Here is a 20,622-nt window from a genome sequence, read left to right as displayed (position 1 = left end):
ATACTGAGGTAAACACATGTATGAAGCCAATCCACATAAGGAAAACCCTAACCTATGGTTTCATTTCCAGGGGTCAGAAGGACTGCATAATATATTTTAATATAATTATTAAAATAATTCATTATTTCACGTTTGTATCGATATGTCTCTTCTGATATATATTAAATTTTCTTGTATTTTAATCTGAGAAAACTAGAAATAGAAACAAGAAAGCTTTGTTACTGAAAAAAAAAAAATCCAGAGCTAATTGTCTTGTAGAACACTTAATGAGTCGTTATTCATTATGATGGTGAGTACAGGGAAGGCAGATGGCATGGTAATTTTATTGATTCTGTGATCCTACTGTAGTCTGCTGATTAAGTAGGATTGAATGCTACAGTTAGCATGGCCAGAGTTACAGGAAATTCTGTTTTGATTCTAGAATATCAGAGACTAACTTTCAGACAGCTCTGCTGGAGAGGCCTCCTGAACATGAAATTTTGCTATCTTCATTTATATTTGTAGCAACAGAGTACTCCATGCAGTCTTCCAGGATGTGCATTCCACTACTTCCATCCCAAAATTATTTCAACTCAAGTTGCTTATTAATTGCTTTAGTTTATTTAGTTCTCTATTTTAATTTTCAAGTGTTATTTTTAGCTGCTATGTTAGATTCACCTCACTTATTCATAACCATCTAGATGTTAGATGTCCTTTATGGTTTAAGAGAGAGACACTCGTGTGTTCACCCTCAGAGACCACTCCATTCACTCCCTTAATAGGAAAGCATCCTTACTGGATGCTCAACCACTTTTACCTGTTCAGTAAATAGGGAAATTCTTCTGCGTGGAAGTAACATAACCTGTAAATAATTCCTTTGGTTCTGAATTATTTTTAAAAGCTCCAATCTTCTTATTGCTTTGTGCTTTCAAGTATTTAGTGGCCTCATCCAAGAACAATGTGAACATCATAGAGTTTTATAAACTTATTACACACTACCCTGATAACTCACAGTGTGGGATTTAGTTGGTTTTAATAATAATGATGACATGCTCACAGTTCTTTTAATAGAATTTATCAATCACACTACCAAGCTACTTTTTCTGTATTACCTAATACATCACCAGAGCTACATGAAGACCTTGAAGGAGTTATTCTTAGTCTTTCCACTGCTGGTAATTCATTGGCACCTTTTCTTGCATTAAGTAATTTGTGTATTATGCTCTTGTTCCTCTTCTATTTTTTTTTTCTTCCCTCTCTAGCTTGTTTGGTTCAATATCCTTTGAGATATATAATTTAGTTCTTTTTAGAGATTTGCAGCTGGTCTCATTATTAGATCCCCTTTGATATTAAGAAGAATTTAAGCTAAAGCTAAGGGTAAGGCACTACAGCACTAATAGATCTCTAGCTTTGGGTGTGTAATAAAATCTGTAAGACATGTATGTGCCCTATATTTTATAATCTGCCCATAAGTGCTTGAATAAGAGATTTTTCTGATATGCACATACATGGATGAATGCATATTGATATAGACATGAATTGTACTGAGAATTGCTAGTTTTGTTTTGTTTTTTTTTTTTAATCTTTAAATTTTGACCTGATTATTCTGGTACAATGCAGCCAATGGGACAACTGAACCACATGCTCTATCAGCCAATCTTGAATGGAGAAATGAGTTTCTTTCACTGTTAAACTTCATTAACATATTTCATAGCCCATTCTAATTAATAATGTAGTTCTAATTTCTGCCTCAACCCAAGCAAAGTTGCATTTTAAAACTGATTGTTACTCTATGTAACAAGTTTACATAGAGAAGTACAAGTTTAGGATCCTCTTCAAAGATTACACCTCAAAGAAAACGTAAGACCTACTGTGCTACACCTATATGATGATGGTAACATTTATTGACTTTCCAGATTTTCAGGATGCTTAATTCTTCACTGAGAAATTTCCTTTTAAAAGCAAGTGTCACAATGCATAGTGGGTTTTTTTTTCAATAAATTAAACCACATATTAATTTCAATAAGCTGTATTGTGCTAATCTAACTGGTAATAATATACTTATAGGATCAGCATTTAGAAAAAAATGCTGCTGAAATCTGTTAAATTCTGAGTACTTTTTGCATGAAGTAGAGAGCACTCAGATCTTCACTGAGACATATGGTCTCTCCTAGAGAAGTTTTTGCCTTGCATAGCCTTTGGCCAAAGCCTACCATCTGTAGTTTCAACTTTTCTTCCAGCTGCTATAAAGGTGAAGTATGGAACATATGCTGCAGAAAAAGTAACCTTTACATTAGTTTGTTGGGTTTTTTTTTTTTTTAATAATCAGAGATATTTTTCAACAAATTATTTGTTAATGTAAACCTTGCAAATTAATAAAACTCAGGCTTGATCAAAGTCATATAATAAAAACATAGGAATATAGCTCTAACAGTAGAGTGCAGACTAGCTACTGCTAGAAAGAATTAGCTTTCTTGATGTTGGAGAAAATGTAATGCAGAACAGCACAGGAATTTCCTTCCTATGTTTCAGACATATGCATAGAAGAAATGAAGCCCACAGCCTCTCGTTGTGAACTCAGAATCAGTATCATTGATGTATCATTTAAACAAATATGTCTGACACACCATCAGTTTTATCCTACAATGATCCCAGTGAGCTTGAAAATGGTAATCTGCAAGTAATAGAGGAATTCTAAAATTACTTGGCAAGACATAATTACTGAACACGCTACTTCCATCCACCTCAATATCATTGTTTTAACCTAGCTTAGGTCATAAGGGAAACCAACTGCATAGCAAACATATGTCTGCTGCACAAAACTTCCACATCATTTCAAATAACTTGGCACAGCTCACAGCATCTGCTTCCAGGAAGCCCAGGAAAGAAGCAGCAGGTGAGTGCTGCAGGACAGGAATGAAGAGAATCAGTAGAGCTACAGGTTTGCCAACAAACTTGCATAACAGCTTCTGCCCAGACTGTGCATGGGTAGATACAGTGAAAGCAGTCCATGAGTTGCAAAATTCACTACACACAAGAAAAAAAAAAAATTATAGTGATATAATCGAATATAACCTAATGGTTTAATCAGAATGGTTGCACTCCTCAAGCATTTTTATTTGCTTCTGACCCCAAAGTGAAAGTTATAGAAATAAAAATTTTAGATATTCTGAAATACTAAATTACGTAATTCTTCCACACATTGAGAAACACTCAAAATGGCACATCTGCTGTGTTGCTGAACCCAACTCCTATTTCCAAAAGCCTATTCCCTCCACATTTTGCACACAGGAAAGAGCAGCAATTACTTTGAAAAAAGCAGTATATAGTAAATAGAAGCTGATTATGAAGTTACTAGATAAATACATTTTTACTGCCAAGAAGCTCATCACAGGTAAATTTGAAAAATAAAGGAAAGAACATTTTAAGGTCCAATTTCAGCAATTCAACTTTTAATTCCCTTTCATAATGTTTTTCCTTCTAAGACTATAAACACCTTTGTTTCTTTTTCATTGCCTTAAAACATGAACAGGGAATATGCTAAACATCCTTCCCCCCTTACTGATCTCATCAGAGCACTTACACTTATATACTTCTTCCAGAAAATGTATTTGATAAAGCATTGGTAACACTTTTATTTTCATAGCACTTCCAGAAATTATATTCCAAGCCATAAACAGTATTTTAAGAACTAAGTTCTCATCTCAGGACTCAGTAGGGGGGGAAAAAATACTCCCCTCCCCACAAAAAAAATCTAAAAACCTAAATAAATAACTGATAGTCATCAGGCCAAAAGAAGAAGAGAGAACACTCAGCTGATCTTATTTCCAACATAAGTCAACTGAGTTTGCCCTCATCATCATTACTCACTACTTTTAATCTCTTAAATGGATTTTTGAAGGTTAAAAGGATATCTTTTTGGCTCTTAATAATAAAAGTTAAGCCTTTGAGCATATTTTCTGGCTTATAGGAGCATTTGGGCAAATACAACGATCTTGCTTTTTTGGCAACAACTTCAACAAATTCTGAAATAGTAAACTGGTCACCTGTGTGGTGCCACATTACTGCCTAAACTTTGTTGTTGTGATCACTTTGTGTCATATCATTGATGGCAATTATTGAAAGAATTAAACAAGCATCTTCAGGTAGCTCCTGTTTGGGAAGTAAACTTTAGGTAGCACTTTAGAGGAATAGCTGTAATGATTTTGTACAGCAATCTAGCATAGATCAGATAAGGTAGATTGCCATGAGAAGTGCTTCCTGATAATGCAAATGCTGCTTTAAAAAGAGCTGGAATAATTTTCACAACAAATACCTTCCTAGTGAAGTAGACACATTTACTTACACAATCTCAGGTTTCATTCTGGGAAATGCTAATATTTTAATTAAATTCTGGGCAGCGCAGATATGGAATTCATAGTGGGAAGGAATTTTTAAGTGCACTAATCATCATCTTGAACTGTAAATACTCACTGGTATTCCTGATAAAGCCTCATTTATAGCAACTTGAACTGAAATTCTAGAAGTGGATGCATATTTTTTGCCCTAGAAGACAAGGCTGAGGCATATTGCATGCACAGGTATTGCTTTGGGAAGCGCTGATGAGGATTGTGCACCAGCCTGGTTTGACAGCAGGACTTTTACTTGGGGTACCACAAATTCCCAACAAAAATTCCTGACTAAACACTGGCTCTAAACTTCACATCTTGACTGAGCAGCTCCCTGTATTCATCTGCTCTGCCATTATTTTGAACCTGCATGGGTGCAAGCAGATTGCATTGCAGGAGGACAGAGATGGCACTCACCAACATCAGCCTTACCTGATTGCCCCGGGGGTGGGACTCCTGATGATCCTCTGGGAAGGCATAAAAACACTGTGAGGACTGCAGCTCTGTTTCCTGAGCATGGCTCAATGGCAATTGGTTTAGGAGCACCCTGAAAAAGGAAGATACCTATGTAACATCCAATATTTCCATAACCTTTTTACTTCTACATCTTTTATTTTAAGGTTCACTGTAACAGAAGGAAGGTGTTTGCCCCAGTTTGTTCTCGGCATTTAAACAGTGTTTTCCCCATGTTAGTTGACTTAAAAATGGGGTTTAAGGAACCACACTGCAAATCTAACCAATCAGAAAAAATGGAATGACCACAGAGACAACTAATTTGGACTTGATTTTTACAGCTCATTAAATATAGGGATATCAACTTCTGAAAGCTTAGAAAACCAAAAAGAATTCTGGTGTACAAACTGGTAACAGTGTCAGAATTTCCCCTATGCTAGTGAGAACTACCCATGTACTAGAACATGTGAAAATGCTGTTCCTCCAAAGCATTCAATAATTCACCCTTCTGATATTCAAAATACAAGTTAGAGCAACTCTCTATTATATACAGATATATCAAGATAGCAAATCCCTCTTGAGTTTCCCAGACATGTAAATCTGCTTTCTCTATGTCTGTCCTGGTAAGTAAATTATTCCTTTGAGGCAAGACCTTTGTGATTTTTGTTGCATATGCAGAAAACAGGTGTTTCTAGATTTAAATAAACTTAGAAACTCTCTAAAAATGCTGCCTATGTGATTATCAACTTACTTTGTCTCATATAAAGCTATGATAATAGTGCTTTTGCTGGTGGGAGGTATGTGCTGTTACTAAGCATCTCTTTCTCATGTGCTCTACAGATCTTTTAATTTGCAGTTAAGCTTTTGACTAAGTGGTTGTTGCCACAATCTTCTCAAGTTACCAAGACTGAGGACAGGAGGAGATAGAAATGACCAAAGCACTCTACAAAGGCATAGAATAATATGTTTCTAATACAAGAGTTCACAGCGTTTCCCTATCTGGATGTTTCCGTGTTTTGTGCTCCCTAAGAGATAAGCATTTCCCTTTTGTGAGCATAGACATTTAGTCAAGCACTAAAAATATTTCTAAAAACATTAGGTCAAAATCAGCATAAGAATTTGGGGGTTTTGTTTGCAATTTTTTGGAATGTCTGTTATGTTCCAAGGCGAAATACGAGTTTGATGTTTTGATTCAAAATAAAAAGCCATAAAGCTTCCCATTTACATGCAAAATGCAATGTATATATAAATGTCAACTGATTCAAGTATGCTAAGAAAAATGATAGTTTAGCCAAGTTAAATAAATTGCAAAGAATAAGATATAAGAGAAAAAAAGGCCCTTCCATCATGTAAAGCAATTATAATTTTCTGTTTTTCTACCTCCAAGTAAGCAATCTTTATTACTGCTCAGTGCAGATAAGGGAAGAGAAAATACAGTAATAAATGGAATAATAGATAAATATTTTTATTTTTTAACTTCATGGTCACATTTGAAAGACATTTCTGTAGATCCATTTGAGGTGACAGCATTAAAAGGACTTGAGAAAGGTCATCAAATTTAAAATTGCCATGACATAATGAATGACAACTTATCTTCAGTAAAACCTTAGCAAACGATGAAACAGAAAAGTAAAACCCTGAAAGTTTCAGCTAAGAAAGATCACGTTTTAAAAAACAACATAAGAAATACTTTCTAAACTAAGTGCACTGGGTTTGTAGCTCTTAATTTTTTTGCAATGTGTTGGCTCAACATCAGACAAAGAAACAGACGAAAAGATTCTGAAATTGTTTAAGCTGCTGTGTATCTGTTGACTTCCATGGATCTGTTATTCCCAAAACATTTAGACAGGCATTGCTGGATAATATTATTCTATACTAAAAACAATGTAGAAAAGGGGAAAAACAGAGTAAGAATCTTACTAATACTAGCAGTATTGATTGCACATGCATGAATAGTACCAATGGATTATTGGAAAAGAAAGATTTGGGAAAGGATTTTTTGACTAACATCTGTTGAAGGGCAACATGAAAAAACTTTAAAAAAAAAATGGTAAGACTTCTGATTGTAATATTTATACAGAAAATGTCCATGGACAAAGCACCATTAACTAGGGAAATGGATACTCAGTGACTCCCATGTACTCACTAATATGATAAAAAAACTTTACAAATAAAAAACTTTGGGTGGGGCATCATGGACAATTTTCCACCATATAACAGAACAACAGCACCTGAATCTTTATACAGCTTTTACAATTAAATAGCTTGCATTAGTAATGCAATCAATACAGCACTTAAGTCATCTTTCCTGATTTGTTACAATGACAAATCAAATAATGTTTCATTTATATTTGAAAAGGCAGAAAAATGAAATCTTCATTTTAAAATTTAATTCAGATACAGTTTATGCAGACAAAAAAAAACCTAAAAGGAAAAAATTTACCATTATGCCTTTTAGTTGTGTGAATAATAATAATTTTATTATAAATTAAAATCATTGTTTTCTATTGCTTTGTGTAATGTAAAACCTTTCAATAAAAGGCCCCATCCTTCTCTCTTTGAAGTTTATACTAACGTTTTAAAAAAAATAACTGGAGGAAATTATTTCTGATAAATATTTTTTTCAGAGGACTTCATCCAAAAATTAAATACAGCAAGATTTTTTTTTTTTATTTCTGCTTATTTGTTCTATATAGAACATTACAGCTCACAAAGCAGGTGTCTTATCTTACCTCACATCTTTAAGATTCACCAGCAAAAAACCATGGAAACATAAAGCAAATGATAATAATTCAGATACCCTAAGGTCTGCCAGTTGTTTAAAGGTAAAACACATAACCATGAATCAAAGTTATTTTACCGTGGCATAACATGGGCTCAGAAATGTGCCATTTATCATGCATTTTCCACGGGTTTTTTGGAAGAGATAAGCCATGTGTTTGTTTGCCCAGAGCTCTTAGCTACCATGATTTACTTCCTAGAATTATCTCTTTTTTTTTTTTTTTTCTCCCCTTGTACAGAAAGTGACTTACGTTTCTATCAAAAATCAAAAGTGACAATCACAGAGTTAATAAAACTTTATCAGTGGAAGACAGAATAAGGATATACTTTATTTAACTCTTACTTATATTCCCTTTTTGCACACACTGTGACAGCAAACAGATGTCAGTCAGGAAGGTGAAAAAGAAAGGGGAAGAAAACCGTGACAAAATAAAATGATGAAACAGCATATATATAGAGAGAGAGAAGGAATAAAACAGAATAAGAAAATAATCTAGAGATTTCATCCACAATTTAAATGCATAGTCATATAGTCACAAATAGTCATATAGTCACAGCATAACAGGGTCCTGGGGTCCTAGATTTTATCATAGAAAATGTTCTCCATTCTCAATATATTTTTTTGGTTCTCCATTCTCCAGATTTTTTTTTTTTTTTCCAAAATCCTACAAAGATGTAGCCAACAATTACTGACTTTTGGGAAGATTCTTTGCTCACCCTTGATCTGTTTCTAACAGAAATAAATTCTGGCTGTTTTTTTTTTCCTATATTAAGGACAGATGACAAGATTCCTGTTAATGGCATGAAAGACATAGAGTAGTGTATGCTGTAGTCATACCTATATTAAAAATATTTCTTTGTAAGTAACTTAGCACATCATCTTTATAACAACAAGAAAGCAACAAAAGAGGGATTTTAAAATTTTAAGTATTGAAAAACTCAGCACATATTACACTGTGTTATTTGGCTGTTTAGAAGTAACACAAATGAGCAGACCAAGAAGAATCTGGGAAGTGTGTCCTGTCTTGTCACTTGTGTCACTCTTGGTGGGTGTGCAGGATGGGCAGCAGGATGAAGAGGTGAGAAGAGGAGCAGAACACAGTGATGACTATGGGGATGTTCATGGATCTGGTATAGGGTTCAGAATCTCTTTGGGGGAATCACACTGAAACTTTAGCATCAAATCCCATCTATCAATAAAAATAATACTGTGACTATGGGAAGATGAGAAGTGCAAGGTGTTTTGGCTTTATCTGTATTCCAAGAAGTGTCAGCTCAGAGAAGTGCTATAAAGCTTTCAATTTTCAGAACTAAGTAATATCTATATTTATTTTCTTTTCAGCATTCTAAGTTAGGTGCATCCAATTTTTAAAAGTGCATTATTATACCATAAGACAAATAGATCATGTAAGACTAAATGGCTCCAAACTCATGCCAAAAAAGCAATTAGAAAATTGAATCAAGGAATTAAGGATTAATGTGAGCGTGTTACACCTGTCAGCACTAATAAGTATTTTGACAAGAACAGAATAAACTTTGACATTGTGCACAAATACAGATCTGATATATAAATCAAGTATTAAAATGCAAACAAGTATGCATTAATCACTGTAAGGTTTCCTAACTAAAATGGTCTTACTGCTTACTACTCATGAGTATTCATTATAAATAAAACTTCAACTCTTCTTAAGAAACATATTGACTGACACTTTTTTTTTTTTCCTTAATTAATGATGCTGGTTTAAACTTAGTTTTTAATTATGTTATTAGAACAGAATCATTCTGGTGAGTTCCACATAACCTAGGCTTGATGGCTTGGCAAATAAACAATAATATCTGTTGCTGTGACAGGATTGGTACCAGCCTCAGAATGTAAATGACATTCTGGAGTTCAGTGGCCAATACTTCCAAGGGGCCAAAAGAGAAGAAGAGGCAAGACTGTCCTCTGAAGAGGAATGTTCTAAAGGAGGAAGAGTAGAATTTAGTAGGATACAAGTAGTGACATTTCCATTTCTCTTTGCTTCAGATTTCTTTCCTGAATTATTTCATTGTTTTCAAGTTTGGTTTTTTTTTATTTATTTATTTATGTGTGATAAGCAAATCTCAGATTCAAAAAAGCACTTGAGTGCTCCTACATTGAATTTTGGGTCTGGTTTACATATCTACATGCAAAAGCAAAAGCCCCAAAACACTGTTAAACCTTAGTTTCAATATTTAAAAAGTCCCATTAACTGAAACTCTCCTTTATCTTCCCAGGCCCATCCCAGTTTGTTTTAGAGCTACTTAGGATTCACCAGCATCCCAGCAGCTGCCCAACGTAGAGCTCAAACTATGTTGCTGTTTCCAAAAGATTTTGTCAAATGAGGCTTTACAATACAGTTGTAGCCACTTGCTTTTAAAATACTGTTGAAGGCAGTGGCAGCTCTTTTCTTAATGGAAGGAGAACTGGTTCTAGATTTCCTATTCTGCTTTTCCCAAATGTTCATTTGAGATGAAATACTCTGGTCTATAATTAAGGATGCAGATTAAAGCACTGATTGCTCTGACAGTTTCTAATAGAGTAAAGGCAGACTTTCCAGCAGTGCAAAAGAGGAAAACAAACATCATCCTCTCAGATTTACCAAATCCCATTGATATTATTTGTTGGTGACTTTTTTGGTCCGGTTTGATGGAGAAACTCAAAATGTCCCCAGCACAGCTATCCTGCCAAGAAGAGGAAATGGGAGACCCCCACCAGACATTGTTCCATGGTCATTTGCCAAGAGAATCAAAACTAATGCCAATGCCAGAGGAATGAACAGACTCTGTCTGCTCCTCCCAGCAGAAGTCCCCTGCTTTGATAGCCCCCACTGCTGCCCTGGGGGGAACCTGGCACTTCTTCCAGGTGCTGAAGCTAAGGCCATGCCTCAGACAGAAGCAGAGACTGTAACCAGGACTTAGATTACCAGTGTTATACTGCACTGCTATCATAAATGGTGGGTATATATTAATTAATACTATTTTACACCTGAGTATGAGCTTCCGACCCACCCCAAAATTTTGACAGTTTTCTCCTCAGATATATTTAATTAGCAATGAGCATTAATGATAGTCCAAAAGAAAAAACAAAAAAGGAGAGAAAAAACCAAAACAAAACAAAGCTTTCAACAAACATCATTTGCGTGCCAGGAGAAATGTACTTTAGGAAATACTGTAACAGAATAAATAAGAAAGGCTGGAGTTTTGAACACTGCTTTGTGGCTGGCATAGGAAACACCAGTTCTTCATATGACTCTAGGGTTTTACTGAAATTATAAGCATCCACTAAAGATTTTCATTTAATCCATCCTGTAAAGTTCCTCTCTTGTAATTAGTGAGTAGAAAGCTTTACCTCATTTAAACCTATGAAAATGGCCCAGAGCCTGAGTGTCCTCAATGCTCAAGCCCAGAGCACTGCAGCTTCATTTGCTTGAGGATTTCTGAGTGATTTCCAACTTTGATTAATGAGGTCCCACTAACCCAAGTGAGGTACACAACAGTGTTACCTGCAGCAGTAAAAAGTGGAGAATGTTTTAGGGTATCTTACAATTCCTCCATCTCTATTAAAAGAGAGCTAATTGTCTGAGGTAATTGTCTTGCTTCCATCAGTAAACGATCCAGCCAGAGCTGATTTGCTGGGATGGGTCCACCAACTCCACTCAACCTTCAGAAAGAAACAGTTTTCCATGTAAACTTCTACAGTGTCCAGTGGGACTGAAAGCAACAGGCTTATTGATAATAAAATGCAACCTGACCAAAATTTTACTAATATTTCTAATTAGAGATTTTTTGCATAGTGATTTTTCTTTCAACAACAGTTTGCCCCATTGTTTTCGCAGAATAGGATTGCCATTTAATTTCCTTGTTTTAAAATAGCCGTAGAAAACTTAGAATATATTGGTACATTATTTTCCATAACAGAAACAGGGGGAATTAACAATAAAAAGAACACATTATGATTACTAAGGTGTGATTACAGCCCCATTGAGAAAAATGCATTATCTTTCAATTTATTGCCTTGTCCCTCTATCTCAACAATATCCATATGCAACAACAGGCTGCATTTTTCTTTGCAGTCATTTCAGCTCACCATGGCATTGCTAGTTACCCAAGGTTAGGTACTGTTGTTAAATTTATGTATCAATGTGAAAGTATTTAAGCTCAGAAGAGTTATATTTTTATTGTAAGAACTATAACCGAGAGTAACTTTGTTGCAAATAAATAATCTAGTAAGAGGCTTCATTTCAAAACCTAATAATATGTCATATAACATTCCATTAGCAAGAGAGCTATGAATTGACATTCTGATTAAAACTGATTTATTAAGACAAAGCAGCAAGAAACACCTGCAGATGCATTCATTTTCAATGAGGTTTCCAGACAAAATTCCTGGTCAGGTTCCCTATTCAGCTCACATCCTCCTGCCTGGAGGCTGCTTTTTTTCTGAACTGTGACACTAGTGCAAACCATCCTGCAGCTTTTCTTGACTTTCACAAGTGGCTGAACACAACTCAAAACATCAAAGTTAAATCAAAACATCAGGTAGCTGCAAGGCAGGTTGGATTAAATTTCTTTTTCTGTGTGTGCACGGATGCAGTTCCCTGGCTCTTCACGCTCTTAAATAAACTTGGTTTGCCTTTACTGTTCGATCCTGCCTGCTAATAAGAGAAATTCCAGGTTAATCTGGAAAATATTGAATGTAACTTCCAGTGGATGGTGTGTGTAGCAGTTGTACTGGATTGCTACCAGAGGTATCCCCCAGAGCACCCGGAACATTCCCCTATTAAGCTGTACGAGTCTGATTAAAGGCTGGAAAACCTAGAGTCCAGTTTATGAAAAGAAATTTATCTTGGCAGCAGTTAGTTAGATCCTGTTGGGAAAAGCATCTGAGACCCTAAGTCTGTGGCATATGCCAACTACTGTGTACCCTCAGGTACTTTCCTGTAAATTCTTTCTATTGCCATTTCAAATTCTGTAAGGGAAAGCTGTGCTGTGCAGTGAAATGATGCTAATGGACATTTCTTTCCCAGCAGATTATATCTGCTGTATCTCCAAGGATTAGAAACAAGAAGTGGAGAATTCTGTTATTCCTTCACAATTCAACCTTAAAGGCTCTTGTCTGGGAAAATTCACATTTCATTGGTGACGAATCACTGACAATCCATCATTGTTTAAACTCAGGCTGGTCCCTTACAACCAGATCATCACTCCTATATATTATGATGGGTTAACTTTACTCCAGACTTCCTGGCAAAAAAGAACATGGTCCCTCCAGAGCCACTGATAACTTTTAAGGATGAGAAGAAAGATGAAACAGCTTAAATTCTGCCTAATTTGAAGGTAACAAGGGTGACTATGGTGGCAGGCAGGGAAATGCTGAGCTAAGGATGAACAAAGTACAGGTTAATTTCCTCAGGACCAAGCAAACAGAGCCTGCTACAGATTTCTGAAATGTCCATGAGGTGGATAAATTAGGGCTGTCTCTCACTCAGGGTGAATCATAAAATTTCAATCTGTCTCTGTGACACTCTCAGACAGAAGTCAAAAGTTCTGACGAGCTGGTGGCTTTTGTGGCCACAAAGATCTCATTCCTGTAGCAGTGCAGCATCCTACAGTCAATAAAGAAAATGCTTGATTACTATTTAGATCTATGCCAGACTTGAGGGTTAGGAAAGGCAAATGTCCTGAAGTTATTATGCTGGATTTCTGCATTTCTTGCAAAATTGTAAAGAAGTGTAGTATACCCTATGCCATCCAAAATACACTTTTAGTCAACTTGCCTTCAGCAATGCCTTTTAAAGTTCTTTTGTAACCCCCTGGCCACATGCAGGATGTCTAGGTGAATGATAAATGAAAACATTTATACCTGAAATGCTAATAATAAGAAAGCAAAATAAATAAAGACATATTGTGAAAAGGAGCTGTCAGCAGAGGGGATTAAAGTGCAAACTTGGTGATATTTTTAATGCAGGGGAAACTACTAATAACACCAGAACAACAAATTAGTTTCCATCATGACAACTTGCAGAGATTACTGTCTACTGAATGTAGGGAGGACACCAGTCTGAAACCATGACATAGCTTTGATTTTGGTTGTCCTTGACATGGTCCAAGGACAGCTGTAAAATGTGTGCACCCATAGCCAGAAATATTATGAAACTTAAGTAGCTCTCTACTTAAGATTTTGAAGTCTTGAGAAGTTTTCATCCTACTGACCATGTGTGGATATTGCAGATTAGATACTGCTCCAGTAGCAGGAGGGAACAACAATAAAAGACTTCTCTATCCCAAGACAAAATTATATGGTGGAGGGACCTCATTTTTCTCTTTTATATAGCATTAACAGCAGCAGGTATCAAACTGACAGCACTTTTGGCAGTAGTTGCTGCCAATGAGGTGGAAAGGGAGAGGGCAGGCTGGCAGGCTTGTGAAAGCCCAAACCAGATCTTTTTAAAGGTGCTGCAAGCTGCATCTCTCATTTCTCTCTCTTGAGGACCTCTGACACCTATTCTGCCCATTAGAAAGCATAATCTGGTGCAGTTTTCCACCTGGATCCTATGAATTAATTCAAATATCTGGGAGATAATCCTCTCTGCCTAATTCAGTTCAGCATTTGAGTAGCAGCAGAACTGTGCTGATTTATACCAGATGCAAATCTGACACCATATTATTAATTTCTCAATGGCTTCCCTGGAAAATGCTGCAAATAAACTTATCAATGCTGCTTTCCAAGATGCTCCCCACAACGACTGTCAGTGCTTGCAGAGGTCACAAACCACTTCCCTGAAAATACACAAGAAATTAAACTTGCAGGATGTAATCTGAAAAACAATTAGACATGTGAAATAGTGCTTGGACAATCTGTTGCATCAAAGCAGACAGGATTACTTGCATTAATAAAGTAATTTATATATGTTACTCCTGTTAGATTACCATAACTACTGGAATTTTTAAAAAATATTTTTTTAAATGTTAAAAAACAGGAAAAAGACTACTCCTTTAATTTTTTTTTAAGTGAATAATTTCTACTAAACCAGCAAAGTTCAACTGTATAAAACAGTTGCCGAACTTGGATTTGCTGAATCCCCCTTACTCTAATAACATGAAAAGTGTTATTTTTTTTTTTTTTAGAAAGTACTATTGAAAGCCTGCTTAGCCCCTTAAGAACAGCTAACTGAAAATGAGTAGTAAGGAAACATAGTCCAGCTCAGCTTACACTTCTTTTCCATGTGTGTTTCCTGCGGCACAGAAGGAACTAATTATTTAATATTTCATCTTTTATTATTTTCTTCAGTAAGGTGGCATATAGTTATTAACAACAAAACCTTTTTTTAACACTGAATTCTGTAGGTCCCATCCTTATTGCAAGGAGGTACAGAAAAGCTTGTTATTTTGCTTCAGGCAAGATTCTCACTTTAAATTTTACATTGTAAAATTGAGCAGCAGCGACGATGCTTGAAACATCTTTTCTTCAAGAGAAAGATCATTTTCACAGGAGATTGACCATCTTTTTAAAAGTTTCCTTGAAAATTAACAGGCTTATGAACTTTTCATTTGAGTTTTCTTCAACTCCTCACATTCCATGACACTTCGTACTTCATCTCATATATTTTTCATAACTAACCAAAGGAATTGTCTTGCCCTAACTTTAAGCATGACATTTAATGCACTGCCAAGAGTAAAACAAGGGAATGTTTGCTTTGAACTTCAGTCAACAGAATGGTACAACACATTTACTTTTGTACTGTATGTAAACTTGAACTTATTTTAGCAGTGACTGCTATTAAGCTAATAAAGCAAATCATGCACTTCACCACTGTTTTCTTGATTTCACCCCCCTTTTTCCACCCCTTTCCAACACCTTTCCCAGTCTCAGGACGTCCTGTCCATGGAAATAAATGCCCCAAATCAAATGCCAGTGACTAATAGAATAAGCAGATGGAGCAGTATCTTATTTATTTAAAGAAGGGTTGAGATCTGAGATCAGTCATCGAGCAGATGTTATTTCTGAAGCTGAAAGTATTCATGATGATTGTTACTATAGAAACCAAGCTTTGCAAAATATTCCAAACAAACACTTCTTTATTAGCCTGCTCTGTAACTACAGCACTATGTGTTACACAGCATCCCACGGTAAGTTATCAACCCTGCATATTTTCTTTCTGGTCATTTACTTTCAATGGTAACTACAAGACAGGATTTCTATAGGTCTTAAAAGATAGTGTGTCACAATACCAGCCATCCATAAAATGACACACACTGTACTCACTCAGCACTAAACTCCTGTCTGTTTCATTTCCCCCCTCCTGTGGGCAGCCACGCAAATCAGTGTTTCCCTGCTCAGTGACAGGGAAAAACAGGAACCCACTGCTAATTCCTGTGGTTAGATCAGCAGCACAAAACCAGCAGTGGTTACTAAATGCCAGCCCTAGCTCCTCTAGCAATTAAACCATTCTTCCTTCTTAGCAGACTTTGTGAAACATGTGCATCACCCAGAAAGCATCTTTCAATGGCCCATTGTACCATAACCAGAAATTTCAGACTTGTTGCTTTTCATACTAAAAGAAGAGTAAAAATTTGAAGCCAGGGGAGTCAGTAGGACTCAAACAGTGCAAGATCCCTGACTGTGACTGTGCCCCCAGGCCTGGAGCTGGTGAAGTCCCCTTAACTCAACCTCCACCTGGTATTTTAACCACCTCTTCCTTACTGCAATTAAATAACCCAGAGAGAAATTGCAAGGTAAACTTCTATTTGAAGTTAAGCAGGTGAAAACTGGCTTGTTATTATAACATGGAGAAGAAAACTGTATTTAAGGCTATGCAAGAAAATTAGAAGGAATATTATTACAGAATGAATATATCATGGATATTGGAAATATGCTCTCTGATGCCTTTGCTTCCTTTCACAGAGAAATATTTAGAAAGGATAAAATGCTACTAATATTTCAAAATATAGAAGTGTTCAAGATAGGTATGGCAGCAATGTCTGATTATTGTAATTAAAATTCCAAAGCAGTTTTCATTCTCAGCTTATTGTCATATGTTATAATGTCCTAAAAGTTTCTATTCTATGTTTCAGTTCAAACAGAAAAATTGATTAAGCCTTTCACAAACTTCCCAACTATCTTTGAGAAATGGGACAACGACCACTTTTTTTCTAATAACAGCTTTATCCAGGGCTTACAAGGCAATTTAAAACTTGGCCTTGACTCAGGAAAGACTGAGGGTTCCTACTTTCGTTATTGTAAAACAAATTTGTTTTAAAATACACTGATGCTATCAGAACGCAATCAGATTTCCACAAAAAATATAGAAGCAATGAACTACATGTGCCACTGGTACCTATTTTAACACAAAATACTGCCATAGTAAGTAAAGTACTAAACAAAAAAGCACAACTAAGGATCCAAAAGAAGCTTTAGTTGAGATGATTTTTGCTGTCTGCAACAGCTTGCTGAAGATGATAATAATTTTTTTTAAATCTAGAAAACTTTCTAAGTCAGAAATGTGTGGCAAAGGATATTTTGGAAACAGGTCACAGACAAAGCAAGAGATCACAACCAAAGAAGGCACATTTCATGATTACAGAGTTACAATTCCAACTGCAGGACTGAATACAAAGAATGCAATTATGGCACGGAACGTGTCCTCATGGACCACCATCAAGAAAGGAAAGTGTTGTAGTTAAATGCTGTAGCTACAGGAAAGTTAAAGGATGAGAGAACACACAAGCTACCTTTGAAACTGCAGTCACCTGTGGGATATACTCAGAGAATTGTAAAATATTTTCCATGCCTGTGAAGAAGTTCATGCCTTCTCCATGAAGAAGGTACAGAAAGCTGGATCTAACATGGCCAAAGCATGCCAGGTACTCTGGATTGGGGCCCTCAAGGAATTACAACAGCTAGCAACAGAAATTACTGCCTCCTAACTCCAGATTAGTTCAGCAAGTTCCCATATATAGCTACATTAACTTAGGGAACCTGCAGTACTTGACTACTGCAAGCCGAACCCATTCCCCTTTCTGGGTAGCAACTTAGCAACTTTTTTTGCTGTATTCCACGTAGAGAGATCATGTAATGTAAAAATAAAATACAATAAAATGCATTTATACATACATGCAGATAGACTACACACACAAATTAATGTTGCTTCTAATCGTGCTATCAGGTATCTCTAGAATATTATGTAGAAGCGAAAATGTAAGTGTAATAAAGAATACATCAAAGATCTTAAAAAGATAAATCCTCCTGAAAACCTTCTCAGCCCCAGACAAAGCATTTTCTAATAATTCCCCAAATGTCTGTTGAAATGGGTTGCACTAAGAGGTTCTAGAGCCAACAATATCATTAAGGAATTCATAGATGCTTTTTAGTTCTCTTTGATCATAAATTGCTAGAATGGTTTCTGCTCATTCCAGTTCTCTTGTCCCTGATTTTTCTGCTGTGACATTTCTGGATGACTTCCAGTTCTGATTGTTGTAAAGTCCTTGTTTTTGCAGAATCACCTACTGTTACAATTTGCAATTCCAAACACTATCTTTTTTGGTCTGTTTATCAGCTAACACTCTTTACTCAAGCAATCTTTGCCCTTCACATTCCAATTGGGTTTGTCCTTATTAAAATTTCTATGAATTTACCACAAGGAATATAACATTAAACACAGAAAGCTATTTTAATTCATTTAAGAAAAAAAAATACCTTTGTGTAACCTTCAGTTATGGGAAGTATCCGAACACTCACATAATGCCAAACTTAAATGGGGGGATTAACATTTCATCCATTTGCTCTGTATGTGATTGAGCTTTATTTTTGTGTTTTATTTATATATTTAACAACTATATGACAAACTATTGTTGACAAAAAAATGACAAACTATTTTTGTCATGTCTGCATTAAAGGCCTCTTTGTATAGCTGTAATTTTTCTCAAGTTGGTCTGGTTTTGGTCATTAGAATTTCCTTATTTTCAGTGAACTGCTGAGCAAGCTGAATGTGTTAACTGGATATATCACTTTATGTCTTCAAGAGCTTCTTATTAATGGGTACTCACATGGGTGATAGATATAGACATTAATTAATTTGCATCTGTCCTTTAAAAAAATTCAGTAATGCCTCTAAACAAATGGTTGATCAGTAACAGGGTTCAGCCATTTAAAGTGAGCTGGTGAAGGCCACTCTGTCCTAGTGTAAATACTTGACTTCTCTCAATATATTGAAAGTAACTGAAAAAAGGAAAATGACTTAACAATCTAGATTGTAGATTACTGGTTTATCTCTAATGGAGTCCCTGTTTTATGAGAAAACATAAAAAATTCCAGGTGCCTGTTGCTCCCCTGAAGTGTCCAGTGGTTTAGCATATATTCCATAGTTATAAGTAGTGAGGATAAGAAGATCATACATTCCTATGATGAAATTAATAGTATTTAAAATAAAATTACTGCCTCAGATAAAAATGTTGGGTTTTTGTCTTTTTCCCCAGAAAGAAATGCACATTACTGTGATCATCTGCAAAATCCTGGTTATCTATAACACCAGTGGTCACCCTCTAGAAAGTTCCTTTATATTTTCAAGTTTTTTTAAAAAAGTTTATCAGTTATTTTTCTTTAATATTGTTTTCAAATCTGCCACCTACCTTATTCTATACTGTAGCATCTGCTGTGACCACAGGAATTTCTGAACAGCTTCAAGCAGGGTAAGCAACCTCCCTAATAAATCTTGTCTCCCACCTCGTCCTGCAGAGCCTGCTTATTTGAGCGTGCCAATGCAGTGAGAATATCTTTTTTATTACAATATGCATGGCATTATATTTAAGGCACTATATTTTTCTATATGTATCCCATTCCCAGTATGCTGTGATGGGCCACATAAGCTCACAAAAACTTGATGTACAGCCTCTAACTCTTTCCTTATGGGCTGCCCACAGCCATGACAGAGACAGACATTAAGTTATTGTCCATACTTAAGAGCAATTTCTAGCACAAAAGGAAATCTTCTCTATTCTTACAAGCAGATAGCTTACTGATGTGTCAGTAGGCATTATTCATTTTTACCACACAGAAGCAGATCACGGCCACTCAATCACACAGAAGGGATTACAGCTACTCTGAGCACTTCTAGTTCTGCCATCATATCTATTTCTCATCCTTCCTTATTCTTCCTACACCTATTGAAAATTACAGGTATTTCTTATGTTCCTGATAATCTGCACCAAAGAAAATTTTCCGTGATGACCACAACTACTGGACCACTTCCACAAAATATATACTTGGAAGTGACTGTTTTTACACAGCATGTCATAGGAGCAGAAAAAATGATGAAATCTCAGCCTATATGACTTCAGAGGCATATACTCATGTTTTGCTTTAGTGCTAATAGCTCAGTGATAATGATTTATGCTCTCAACCAATATTTCAGCAAGGGACCATTGTGATTCTTAGGTTTGAATTATCTTTATTCTCTAACTGCTAGAACTGTTTTATGGACAGTACTTCTCAATAATTAGATGACTACTGCAGAATCGTTAGGAGTTGAGCAGATCATTAGTAGCTGAAAAAAAAGTAAATAAAATGAACTTGTAAATCATCAAAGATTCAAAAAAAAAAATCTATGAATGGGAAAAGCAGAGCCCCAAATCAGAGATCTAATGTGAGGACTTTCATCTTCCTTTTTCTACAGTTCTACTTTTCTCTGACTCAGTGTTATCCCTCAAAATTCAGTTTTGTTAAAGCAAAACTATTTCATACTGGTTGCAACAGATTGTATAACACGAGACATCTTCACAATTTTCTTATGAAAGTACACTCATCAAATCATCTAAAAATTGTCACCAGGCTTCTTAAATATGGCACATCTTTTCTTTCCATTACCAAGTACATGCAAACAATTAAATTTATGTCCTCCTGCATCCCGGTGAAGGCCATTATCACACCTGTCATGTCAGATATAATCCATTCCACATCTTTGTTCACCACTTTTATTGGAAACCTAGTCTGACTTAAAAAAAT

General features: G+C 35.7%; 1 protein-coding gene across 2 annotated transcripts in view; it reads right to left on the bottom strand.

The window, feature by feature from the left end:
- The window catches only part of ATRNL1 (attractin like 1), a 462,013-nt gene that overhangs the window by 47,095 nt on the left and 394,296 nt on the right, over nucleotides 1-20,622 (bottom strand). For both annotated transcript variants that reach the window (XM_071749487.1, XM_071749488.1), the window contains one exon: nucleotides 4,800-4,914. In XM_071749487.1, the coding sequence (XP_071605588.1) occupies nucleotides 4,800-4,914 (115 nt within the window). The remainder of the gene's footprint in view (nucleotides 1-4,799; nucleotides 4,915-20,622) is intronic.

The sequence above is a fragment of the Heliangelus exortis genome, chromosome 7, assembly GCF_036169615.1.
Source record: "Heliangelus exortis chromosome 7, bHelExo1.hap1, whole genome shotgun sequence".
Lineage (NCBI taxonomy): Eukaryota > Metazoa > Chordata > Aves > Apodiformes > Trochilidae > Heliangelus > Heliangelus exortis.
This window is presented reverse-complemented; position numbering and strand designations above follow the sequence as displayed.